Source organism: Capsicum annuum, chromosome 8, assembly GCF_002878395.1.
Source record: "Capsicum annuum cultivar UCD-10X-F1 chromosome 8, UCD10Xv1.1, whole genome shotgun sequence".
In the NCBI taxonomy this organism is placed as follows: Eukaryota; Viridiplantae; Streptophyta; class Magnoliopsida; order Solanales; family Solanaceae; genus Capsicum; species Capsicum annuum.
This window is the reverse complement of record NC_061118.1, coordinates 149,667,286-149,680,219: the sequence shown is the minus strand read 5'-3', so window position 1 is coordinate 149,680,219 and position 12,934 is coordinate 149,667,286. Positions and strand designations below refer to the sequence as shown.

General features: G+C 33.5%; 2 protein-coding genes across 3 annotated transcripts in view; one reads left to right on the top strand and one right to left on the bottom strand.

Annotated features, from left to right (window-relative positions):
- LOC107839406 (ankyrin repeat and KH domain-containing protein mask) overlaps nucleotides 1–7,111 on the bottom strand; it is a 14,352-nt gene extending 7,241 nt beyond the window's left edge. Inside the window, exons 1-6 of one of the 2 annotated variants that reach the window (XM_016682880.2) lie at nucleotides 6,941–7,111; nucleotides 6,791–6,853; nucleotides 6,468–6,638; nucleotides 3,872–4,003; nucleotides 2,465–2,604; nucleotides 1,430–1,516 (exon numbers count right to left, since the gene is read on the bottom strand). In XM_016682880.2, the coding sequence (XP_016538366.2) occupies nucleotides 1,430–1,516; nucleotides 2,465–2,604; nucleotides 3,872–4,003; nucleotides 6,468–6,638; nucleotides 6,791–6,853; nucleotides 6,941–6,971 (624 nt within the window). In that variant the 5' untranslated portion in view covers nucleotides 6,972–7,111. The remainder of the gene's footprint in view (nucleotides 1–1,429; nucleotides 1,517–2,464; nucleotides 2,605–3,871; nucleotides 4,004–6,467; nucleotides 6,639–6,790; nucleotides 6,854–6,940) is intronic. The other variant, XM_016682879.2, reaches the window with a different exon arrangement.
- Nucleotides 7,112–7,814: 703 nt separating this feature from the next.
- Nucleotides 7,815–12,058, top strand: LOC124886664. The gene is made up of 11 exons (XM_047395551.1): nucleotides 7,815–7,850; nucleotides 8,375–8,700; nucleotides 8,935–9,058; nucleotides 9,146–9,208; nucleotides 9,326–9,808; nucleotides 9,879–9,959; nucleotides 10,084–10,206; nucleotides 10,813–10,935; nucleotides 11,254–11,448; nucleotides 11,538–11,859; nucleotides 11,952–12,058. The coding sequence occupies exons 1-11, from the start codon at nucleotides 7,815–7,817 to the stop codon at nucleotides 12,056–12,058; spliced, it is 1,983 nt and encodes a 660-aa protein (XP_047251507.1).
- The last annotated feature ends 876 nt before the right edge of the window (nucleotides 12,059–12,934 follow it).

The following is a 12,934-nucleotide window of genomic DNA, read 5'->3' as shown; positions in this document are numbered from 1 at the left end:
AGATAAAGAGTAGGAAGCTAAGTTGCTCGGACTCTCCAAAAATGCTATCGCATCTGTGTCGGATCCTCCAAAAAGTACTACTTTTGAAGGATCCAGCACACACCAGATGACATTATTGAAAAGTTCAAGCAACATAAGCAGGAAGTGCCCCCACCTTGCAATTACATTATGTAGGACATTGATTGCATTATCTAATTGGATCAAAAAATAGAACAACTTGAGCAAGCTTGGGTGTCTTTATGCAACTATCTATTTAAACTCCGTCTTATTGTAAGCTTTCACTTTTTCAAGTTTAACTAGGCATGACTATGTTGACAAAGCTAGTTGAGTTCTTGCTTTGTCTTATGCCTCGACAAGTAAGATGCAATAAATGCAAAAACTTATGTGGTCAAGAAATTTTTTCATAGTATTGGGCTTAGCCAGTCATAAAGCTCCTAAGCAAAGCCTCTCCTACACTTAAAAACAAAAAGAAGAAAATTAAACAAAAATGGTCGAAATAAATGCAACATGGATGTGAGCCATTAACAACTGCTGCAGATTTAACAAGCAGAGGAGATCAAATCTTGTTCCTTAAGTATTTTTAGGGGGGACCTATTTCCCCAGAAAGGCAAAAGGGAAGGAAAGCAAAATCAAAACAAGATAATAAATCTGTAAAGAATGGCCATCCACTGAAAACAAATGTTTGAATTGTGTAATTGATAAACCTGAAAGCTAAAGTCTAAAGTCCCAAACAGTTCACCACTAAACTTTATACTGTAACATTGCGTTTTAAATGACCTGCACCTCTTGGGAAATTAACGCTAAAATATGTTAATTTTGCTGCTAAGAATATTTTTCAGTAACCAAAAATTCCCGAGGACCGGTGGCCCAAGGTTAGAAACTTGGTGGATAATGAAAAGAACCACCCTTTACCGTTCTCCACTTAATGCTGGTAACTAAATGACTGCACATAACTAAACTCCTAGACCGAGTAAAGAACAAAGAAGCAAACGAGGAAGGCTTTTTTCCCATTTATCTTTTAGCAGTTCTACTCGTTTAATTTTTATAGGGGTATCTCTCAAGGCCATGTTTTTATCCTTTTAAGCATGTTTAACGTTCAATTTATTCAAACAACATTAAAAAAGATAAAATAGCAGAATAGAAGTTGAGGATTTCAGGAAAGAAAAACTCAAGTTCAATAGAACCAAGTCTCACGTATCTCTCATATGATTAAAGTAGTTTCTTGTGGTTTGATCTAACACAAATTTCACATGGTTCTAACACATAGCAAAGTGCAGAATGATAATACATCAAACAACAGCATGTTTTCTGCAATGCAACTTCTTGGAGATGCTCAATCGGATTCAGGAATTTAAAGTACATATAGTGAAAGAGTAGAACAATCTAATGAATTTATGCAGTTTTAAGGAAAAATAAGAATTTTATTGACCTTTACTAACAGTTCCACGCAAGGCAATGAATTAGCTGCTACAGCTGATATCAAAGGACAGTTATCATCATCTGTTTGAGCATGAAGCTGCAAAAAGTAACTTTTAGGTCATGTGAACAAATAGAAATTATACTTTTTGAAAAGAGCATCTTCATACACACTACACCAAACACACAAACCCATCATCAATAGTAGAGAAGAATGAATCAAAGTGGAAAATAAGCCCAGGAGGGCTTGGATTTTTCCACATATTATCAATATGTGCCCTCTCCAACGAGTAAGAAATGAAAATCAGTTATTGTATGCATTAGAGAATTGATTTAATAAAATTAAGTTAAACTTGTGAAAGAAAAGTTTATCTCAAGTTGGATCCACTAATCAAAAGCAAATTTATATACTATATCTAAGCTAACTTATTTTTTGTGCAACATAAACACTAACGAACAACAAAGTGAAACTGAAAAGCATGAAAGAAGATGGTGAATTCAATACTTATAAGATACAGAAAATAGAAACAGGGAAGGGGGTGAGAAACAAAGCCTAGGGCCCTGGACAGATCAAGAGTGAAACCTCCACACTGTTCGGCAAAGAGGGAAAATACATAAAACAAGAGGAGAAAGTAACATCCCAATATCTATTAATTAGTTACTTATTGAATACATCAGTGCAAGAAAAATGTATAAGGAATTGTTTGGTTGTGGAACCACCTCATCTAAAAGTTTAAGTTGTTAGAGAGGGGACACTTCTATTATTTGCCAACACGCGTCCTCACACGTGGCCTCACTCATTTTTCCTTTTGGAGAGGAGGGATGAGGGTGAAATTTTTTTGGGTAAGGGTGATGGCAATGTTTGTAAACATCTCTCCCTATTATAAAACCACAATGAACTGAGCAACCAACTAGGAAGCATTAAAGTCATTACATAGGAAACACCTAAACTATATAACTGCTTTCCACTTGGTCTAGAGAACTGTTAACAATTGCTGGTATTTTAAATTTGAGAAAGATGAGTTTAAACAGGTAACAAAGCACTCACATTAGCACGGTGTTCCAGCAAAACCTCAACAACATCTTCGTGGCCAAGACCTGCAGCCCACATAAGTGGTGTTCCAGCATCACTTTGGAAGTCAACATTTACACCCTTTGACAATAACAATTTAACCACTTCAATATGTCCTGCAAACAAAAACAATGCACAATAAAATGTCGCTCTATGAAAGAAAAAGGATAAAATATTGAAGAATACAAGAAGCAACACACATCACTAAATGCAGGACACCACTATAAATAACAAAGTAGCAATAATGCATGACATGTTGATTGATTTCTCTCATTGTTTTACAAATAGAGCACTAAAACTTGACACTAAGATATTGACTACTGATATCCATTAGAACATTAGTAGATCTCCGATTGAGATCATGTGGCAACAATGGAAAATAAGCAGACAAATATATTTTCACGAAAATTTTGTCATTTTTTCTTTTACATGTGTTTATGTTCTTGATACCCCATTCACATTCATACTACTAAGAAGAGAAAAAAGAAAGGAAGATGTGAGGATAAAGTGTGAAAAATGTGGCAAAATAGAAGGGTCTTACGATGAAAAAAAGGAGGACCGAACCACAAGGTCAAACGTTCAGGAAATCTAAGTCTACAAATTTAGTTTACAAGGTAGCACAACATTTCAAAAAAAATAGAGGCTAAAGTTAGGTTTTCAACAGCTGAAAATTTAAAAGTGACCTGAAACACGAAAAGTGTGAGGCAAATAAAAAACACAGCAAACCCCACCCTATCCATCTCTGCTTCTTACTGCTGATCGTGGCCTTATTTGCTTACCTTATCTGCTTTTATTTGCTTACGATAAGAACTTTGACCAATTCAGTGATCCACTGGAATTTAGTTCTAGCTCCCAACACTTGTTCAAGACGCAAGCTATTTCTTACTTGCTGTTCTTTTTCTTTTTTTTTTTGAATGACTTGTTCAAGACGCAAGCTATTTCTTACTTGCTGTTCTTTTTCTTTTTCTTTTTTTTTTTTTAATGACCAAGTATGTAGACTAGCATGTGTGACACTTCAAGTAAACAACTAGATTAAGGATACCAAGTAAACCTTCCTACGCAGGGTTAATTAGATTGGCCACTCTACTATTATTACGCGATTCAATAATAATGCCAACTTTGCTAAAAAGGAAATCTGTATATTATATAATACGAAAAATTCTCAATACATTTTATTCTTACATATTCCTAAATCCAAAAAAAAAAATTATATCCCCCAAAAATTCCACCATTATTATTAAAAAATCAAAATTTTTCCAAAAAAAAAGAGTTCACTGTACAAGAGCCAGAACATTACGGCAGTTAAATTCATATGAACCACGAATTTTTCGATGGCATGGTAGAAGCTTCAATCACTTCAATTAATGAAGAGGAAGAGCCTACCATTTCCTGCAGCATGATGCAAAGCTGTTGCCCCCGAGGCACTGGGTGTTGCAGGATCTGCACCCTGTTCTATGAGATACTGGACAGTAGCAGTATGTCCATGCCTAGCAGCATGAAGAACAGGAGTCTCACCTACGAAGAATAACATATTAAAATCAGTATACAGCAACATCACTTTCAACACAGATCAATCAGTCAATCAACAATTTGAATCCACCATTCCACATTGAAGAATAATTTGTCTTTCAAAGCAAATAAAGGGTTTACAAAAATTTGAAGGTTCCCTAAATCATATGCTTGTCCTACCAAGACTTAATATAAATGCACAACTAAGCCTTGATGACATCGAATTAGTATCATGTATATACTTATATATTTGCATCTATCATTTTGTATTCCCAAGTTCGTGTGAATTCTCAAAGATTTTAGGTCTTTTGACATAACTTCCCACCCTTGTAATTTCAGTTTTACCTTGTCCCTTTTCAGCACCTTCAATCATCATAATGTCACACCTACATACTGCACTTAGAGGCCTGCATAGGACACAGCCAAACCATTACCGAAGTCCTCTCATTTTATTATTGACGTGTATTACTCGTACCTTGACCATCATACTGTTTTGTTGTAGTTTTTGTTTGTTCTGTTACTATATCATGTTTTTGTTATTATCTGCTGTTTCTTGTACTTCTGTTACTTCTTTCATGGGACTGCATTGAACTGTTTTTGCTTGAGCCGAGGGTCTACCGGAAACCATCTTTCTACCTCTGAGATAGGGTTATAGCCGTATAGGTGTAAGGTCCGCTTACATTCTACCCTCACTAGTTCCTACTTTGTGAGACTACAGTGGGTATGTTGTAGTTGTTAATTAAACTTTGTATGATCACATGTTGATTTTACATCCGCATGTTTATGAATCTTGTTTGATTGACAAGTCGAGTGCGTCAGAAGTCCAATTTTCATTCCCATGTAACATCATTGGTCGCACAAGTATATCATAAAATTTGTCTTTTAATTTTTAAGTATCGCACAACTATATCATAAAACTTTTAATTTTTAGGTATCTTCATATACTAAGTCGTCCAGAACTGAGTGCGAGTGTCCAATACAGATGCGGATCCAGAGGTCAGATCTTATAATTTAAAATTTTAAGATCCAAGGGTATGGATCCAGGTAGGGATAGATGTGTGAGTATTCGACTAAAAATGATTCAAGTATCTAAAAATAGAGTTATATGTCTAAATTATGAGACACTATGTGAAATTGCAGAAACAGTTAAAACACTTATTTCTGCACTGCAAGGCAACTAGCAAGCTATGGAGACTATTCTTAATCCTCAAAAGCATATCATGGTCCATGCCTGGGAGAGTCACAGAAGCTTTGCAGAGCTGAGAGGAAATAGGAGAGCTGGCCAAGAACAGGGAAAGATGGAGAATAGTCCCAACATGCATTTGGTATAATTTGGTGGGAGAGGAATCTCAGATGTTATGAGAGGAGCATAGGAGCAAGTCAAGCTGAATTGTATTTTGACCTTGTGTTTTGGTGTAATCAGATGTACTCAACTGAGACTGTCGCTATTATTGATGTTTTAGACTCATTGTAATAGCAGGGTAGTAGTGTATTGGGTACTCTTGTAAATATGGTTTAAAAGCAAGATATGTACTGTTTTGATCATTATAGAAATAGATAAAGTTACTAGTTTCAAAAAATTTTACAAGGTATTCCGAGGAGACAATATTAAGCAACAAGAGAATCCCATAAGGATATATAAGAAAAAGGAATGGCAGTGAACTTTCTATATACAAGATATTCCAACAACAACAACAACATACCCAGTATACTCTCACCAAGTGGGGTCTGGAAAGGCGAGGTTAGGTAGAGAGGTTTCCGATAAACCCCGACTCAAGACAAAACCAATCTAAGAAAAGGACATAGTACGGAAACTAGGAACAATGTGTAGTTACACAGCAACAGATAATAACAAACAAGACTACCACAAAGTAATACTACACTTCGATCTATTTGAAACATATACAAGATATTCCATTCTCTGATTTCACATTAGCTTTTGTTTTGATTATGTATCTATCCCGAATTTGTCCGTTGATTTTGTGTCAAAGTACCCAAAACCAATTGACCAAATCTAGTACGTATCCCACACCCAAATCGTGTCGACACATGTGCAGCACCGAAAGAGAAGACTGGAGAGTCCGAGCAACTAGAACATTCTACCTTTTATATCAGAAAGTAGAAACCAAAATCTTCTCATATAAAAAGACAATTTTCAGTACAAAATATATACATACTATTTAAGGAAATCCAACCCACCAATTATTAAAAAACAATATAGTAGGTATGGCATGTTACTCTCTCTTCCAAAAACAGTCTCTCTACCTCCTCAAGATAAAGGTCGAGTCTGTGAACATTCATACCCTCCCCAGACCCTTACTTTTGGTACTACGATGGGTTTGTCTCTGTAGGCATGCTACCCTCTAACTTTAAAGAGGTAAAAAAGATAGAAATCCTCAAGTTTCAATCAAGACAAAAGTTCCGGGAGCCAATTTCTTCAAAGCAAGCAGTCAATTAGTTTAGAAAATACCTTCCTCATCTTTTTCATTGACATCGACCTTCAGCTCTTCCACCAAGTACTTACACAATTCAGTCTTGCCTTCCCTAGCGGCAAAAATCAATGCCCCTCTTTTGTTAGCATCCTTTACATCCGCCACCGTACCAGCCAACCCTTTCCCATCATCCAGTTGCTTTGCCAATTCTGTTTCACAATCATCAAATTTCCATACATAGCATAAACGGCAACCCCAAGATTTTAAAAAAGGACAGCCCGGTGCACTAAAGTTCAAATTATGCTCAGGGTCAAGGAAAGTCAACCACAAGAGTCCATTGCACGCAATAAAGAGAACTTACTCTTGAAGAGCTCAACATCCCCAGAACAGGCAGCTTGCAGAAACTTCTGAACCTTTTCTCTAACTGCTCAAAACAATATCCACATATAGATTTAAAATTAATCCCGCGCACTAATAAATAAATAAATAAAAGAAGTGGAAGAATGCAAACCTGCAAGAGCATGAGTAGCATCAGGAGCCATAGCTGAAGACGGACAGAGAGAAGGAGGGATAAGTTGGAATAGAAAAGTAGTAGGTACGTTTCTTCTTCCACTTTGGGCTTCCGCAGAAACTTCTAGGAGCCGTTACCGTTTGGGAGATGGCAGGGAAATTATTTTTCTAATATATGTACTATTAAAAAATGCGGCATAAATTAATGAAAAAAATAAATAACAATAATTTTATTAAATTACTTTTTGTAGGTCCCTACTTTTTACCCATTTGCAAAAGTAGTGTCAGTTTTTCCTCTTTTCACGCCATAAGTTTTCACTTTACACAATTTTAGCATCATCAGTAAAGATTATCTTCGTCTATTTGAGGTAACTCTTAATTTTGCTATTGCATATTAGCATTTTTTTGGGTAAATTTCAGAAATAGCATACTCTAATATATCTCAAAATCAGAATTTAAAGTTTTTGATTTTAATGGCTGAACAAACACCAAAATCACAAATAAATAGTGGTATACGAAATTTGAATTTCGTCTATGATTGTGGACCATCTCTTAGTCTTGGGTTAACTCAAGAAGATGTAGTTAATGTTGTTTCAAATTCTTTACAGTTGAAGATATCTGAGAAACTGAAGGAGATTAGGTCAAAGTTTCGCAACGATCCGCTGAAGATGAAAAAAAAATTGAAAAAAAAAACGTTGAAGAAATCGCCTTCTCAGAAGGAAAATAATTAAAAAAATCGAGAAGAAAAGGAAAGCGAAAGAAATTGAAGGTTTGAGTAAGGTTGATGAGGATGTTCAGATCTCCTTTGATGATAATTCTAAAGAAGTTAGCGAGGAAAAGGTGTTTTTTTGTTGTAAATGTATTTTTTGAGTAAAATGTATTTTGCTCCAAGTAATGATGTTGTTAAAGTTGTAAGTTATATGTATTTTTTTGAAGTAGTTAATATGTATTTGATGTTATGATGATATTTAGGGATTGTAGAATGTTGATTTGTGAGGCTGATAGTATAATTGTGAAAATATATTGTTGTATTAACTACTCATGAAGAGTATATTGGCTATATGTATTTTTTAGCATAAATGATTTGTATTTTTCAGTGTTGGTTGCAGTTTTGATATGGTAAAAAATACATATGGATGTTAATTTTACTTGAAATACTACAACAGTCTATTGGATATATGTATTTTTAGTACATATGATATGTATTTTTCAGTGTTGATTGCAGCTTTGATATGATCAAAATACATATGCATGTTAATTTTAGCTTAACTACCAGAACAGTCTATTGGCTATATGTATTTTTAGTATATTTGATATGTATTTTTCAGTGTTGGTTTCAGTTTAGATATACTAAAATACATATACCTGTTATATGTTTTTGATTTTTAATGGCTGCTTGATTTTTTGACTGTATGTTATATGATTCTTTGTATAGGTGATGCGTGATGAAATATTCATTGTCAAAAAACTTTCAAGATTTGCACCACACATATGTTCGTACAGTGACAAAGATATTTATGGAAGTATACGCGCAATTTTAAATAAGGAACAGTTTAAAAACTTTTGTGACAATAATATTTTTGGTTATTTTATGAAGAAGCAGCAATGTGTAGTGCAAGCACAGTTATGCAGATGCGTTATGACGCTTGAGGTGAAGGGTAATTCTTTTTTTGGGATTCTGATTTGTGCTAATGGCACCTTTCTTAATTTTACTCCCAGGAAATTTGCTATCATAACTGGATTGAATTGTGTGTCAAATAGGTATGACTTTATTTTTGACGAGGGTATACCAAATAGGATGGTTGAGAAGTATTTCAATGGGGCAGAAATTATACAAAAAAGACAACTATTTCTAGCATTCACTGAGAAAGTATGGGGGGAGAACAATGATGAGGATGCTTAGAAATTTGCAATCCTATATTTCCTGCATTCATTTGTCTTATCTAATGTGGAAACTGTGGTAATACCCTGTCTTCATTTCGATTTGGTCGATAGTGGAAGATATAAGGATTTTCTATGGGGTTCTTTATCTTTTGAAGATCTGGTCAGAAGTTTGAACAATCGATTGAAAACTGATGGTCAATTTTATTTGATTCAGGGAATGCCACTAGCTATTCAAGTGTGGCTTTACGAGTGTTGTTCAAATGTCCCACCAAAGATTGTATCGAAGGTTGATAATTGAATTCCCCGATTATTAAATTGGAAGACGATTGCACCTCGTCCACGCTTTGAGTTTTTGATGAATGCTATGTTCAGTGACAATGACAAGGTTTGTTGTTACTAAATACATATGTATTAATATGTATTTTACAATATACATATATACATTTTCATTTACAATTGTTTAACTGATTCTTTAACATATATTATTTACCTATTATTCTAGGTTGTCTTTAAGAACGTAGAGCCAACGAAAAAGGAGCTGTCAAAATTGCAAATACCACAGAAAAATGCAATACGACATGAACGTTCTGTTGATTCTGATGACGACTTACAGGATCCACCACCAAGAAAGATCAACGAACATTCAAAGAAGAAACAGAAGGTTTATCCATCAACACCAATGGCGAACAAACCTTTAAGAAAAAAGCAAGTAAATATTTTTGATGAGCATACCCAAACGAGGACACCAGCTCCTCGTGCTGCAAAGGCTGATGGAATGAAGACACCAGTTTTCAAGCCAATTCCAACACGACAGGCATCTTCTTCAAAAACGAAGAAAGAAAAGCAAACAGTTCGGGTTATTTTTCCTCAGGTACAGTCAAAGCCAGATATTCATGTAGAGGAAGTAGCCGTGTCAAAGCCTGAGAGTCATGTTGAGAAAGAAGCCTTTATTTCTAAGAAAGATTGTGATGCATTCCGCGATGAGGTAATTTTTTTTGAAAAATATTTGTTTTACATGAAAAAAAATTTTGTTTATAGATTTTGTATCAAAACAGGTTCGTAGCGAGTTTAAAGAAATTCGTGGACTAATGAGAAAAAAATTCAAAAAGATGAAGAAAGCATTTGCTCAAAGCAAGGTAATTTTTATTTTTTTTTTGAAAATCTTAGTTGATTTGGATATGTATACTTATTGGACTACCTTATACAAATACATCATATTTGTAAAATAACTCGTTATGTTATTGGACACAATTTTTTCAGGAGCGGGTTGTAGATATAGAAGCTGATAAACCAAATGTTGATGAGGGAGGGTTAGAGCAATCTGGACAACATTTCAGTCCTGATGTTGTTCAATCTTCGGATAATATTTCTGACGTTACAAAGGTAAATATTAAAGTTCCAAATACATATTTACTTGTACTTCTAAATTTTATATTCAAGATACATTTAAGTTTAATAGAACTGTCAAATTTGGAATAGAATTGAAGATTGACGTTAGTATGATATGCAAGTTTTATTTTTTTATGTGTTGTTGACTTATTAAATACATATGCATTGTTCATTAAATAAAATTATTTTTTACATCACATGTAGTGTATATATATATTTTTGAGGATGCTCACATAACAATATATATTATTTGGTTGATTAAAAACATTATAACATGCAACACAGTGTGTTTTTAGTATTGTTCATAAATATGTATTTTTGAGTTTGATGTTATATATCAACATGTATTTTTAATGTGTTCTATACAATGCATATGTATTTTTAGTTTTATTCATATGTATTTTTTAACACTACATATGTATTTTAACACTGAGTGATTATTTTGTTATGTTCTTTAATATATATTTTTGAGTTTGATGTTATATATACATATGTATTTTTAGTGTGTTTGTATTTATGTATATTCAGTTTCATAAAAAAAAAATATTAAATTTGACTCAAGTATTAATAGGTTATTTGAATTTGTATATGTATTTGTAGCAACAACGTACAGATAAAGATCCTGATCTCCAGAATATGGATTATGTTGGTACCGAAAGATCACCACAACGATTAACTTCGGAGGTTGGTCAGGAATTGGAGGTAAATTTGCTTGATAAAAAGGTAAATAATTAAGTTTCATATATATATTCATTTGAATTCACATATATAAACAGATAAAAGTACATGTTTGTTTGATGTTTTGATTTTTTAACTTGTTTTTAAGGGGTGCACTGATTTGCATTCCGAAAAAATGAATGTTGAAATTGATTCTCAACAATTAATCCCTGATGATCTTCTCCGAAATATAAATTTGGATTACTTACATTCTGAGAAGGTTGTTCAACATGATTGTCGAGTATGTATAGTGATATTAACTTTGTCGTCATGTCATGTAATAATCCAGAGGACAATTAAATTTTTTCTTTCATTTTTTTGCAGACCAGCGATGAGAAAATTCATAAAATAATTTTGTCTGATTTGCAATTCACAATTCCTGATGAGATGTTACCGAACCTAAATTCCTATCAAATACAAAGAATCATCATACATCTATCGGCAAACCGTCAAGAAGAATCTCATCATGAAATTTTGGATACAAAAACTTCTGAGACTGTTATTAAAGATCATGCTCAAGTATGTATCTTACTATAATATATTTTGAGTTTATTTAGGTTCAATTTGATAGACAAAAAGTAATATTCTTTTTTCAAATTTTTTGTTAGATGAACAGAAGGATCACTGATTTGACTTCAAATTCACTAGTGAATTCAGAGGTCGAACTTGCTACAAAGGAGCAAGTTAGGAAACCTCCTAATACACAAGAAGTAACCAATTATGAACAGAGGGATGAAAAATTGTGGCCTGATTCACAAAATACAATTCCGGATGAGTTTCTACCTAGCTTGGATGTCTACGATCAAAAAAGCATCATGATTCATCCATCCGCTAATCGTGAAGTTAAAACTCCCAGACCAAAGTTAAGGATTAGACGACCATCAAAATTCAAGGAATCGCCATACACCAAAAAATTTGGTTCAGCAAATGGTAAGTACAATAAGATATATATAATTTTTTATGTAATATGTCTTGAAAATACGTTTATATTTATTAAGTTTTTGTATTCTATAATTATATAGGGAGCTCAGCAGGGCTAATACGCATATTCCTCCAGAAACATCCATTTTTATATCACCCGATTGATGGGATAATAGATACGAAGATTGTCAAGAACTTCAAGGACTAAATTTCTGCCGACCTATTAAAAGCTACTTCCAAGAGGTAGTTCTTTTGAATTGCTTCAAATTATTTTTTTGTATCAATTATGTTTTCATGGTTTACCATCTCCTTAAAATACCTAGGAAAGGAAAAGTGAATCATTACAAGGGGAAAAAATCAGAAATTCCAAAGATGAATTTTGGTGTTGAGACTGTTGAAGACAAAAAATGGTACTGTACGATGGGGTTTGCAGATCAGATATGGACAGACTCGGTTAGTATATTATTTTAAAATTTTTTCCATTTCATCTGTAACAAGACTTAAAAATACATATTAGGTTACATTGAAATACATATGGTTTAACATATATGTATTTTTAAGTATTCAAAGTATGATATAGTATACTATATCACATACTGTTGCATATACTATCAGATAACATTGTCTGCATATAACTGAACTTCAAGAATGCAATTTTAGATACACAAGTCTTCTATATTAATATAAAAAAATACATATGTATTTTTTACTTGCATACACTTTAATATTTAGTATACAATATTTTTGAATGCTCTAAATTTTGTGGTATTCGCTAATGCAGCATATTGATGTCTGCTTAAACTTCTTGAGGAAGAAGTTGAAGTATGGGCCGCACAGTTCATACAAAAACGAGTCAAATAAATTGTACAAATACAATACAGTTGACTGCAACTTTATGAACGTAATTAGATCTTTGAATGATGTATATTCTATGGATCATCAAAACCTTAAAGCTGGAGGACAAGAGCACTATCTTATTGAATACATCAATGGGTTCCGTATGCATACTGCAGTGCCATGGCATACAGTGGAAGACATTTTTATTTCGATCAATATAAAGGAAAAATATCACTGGGTTCTCACA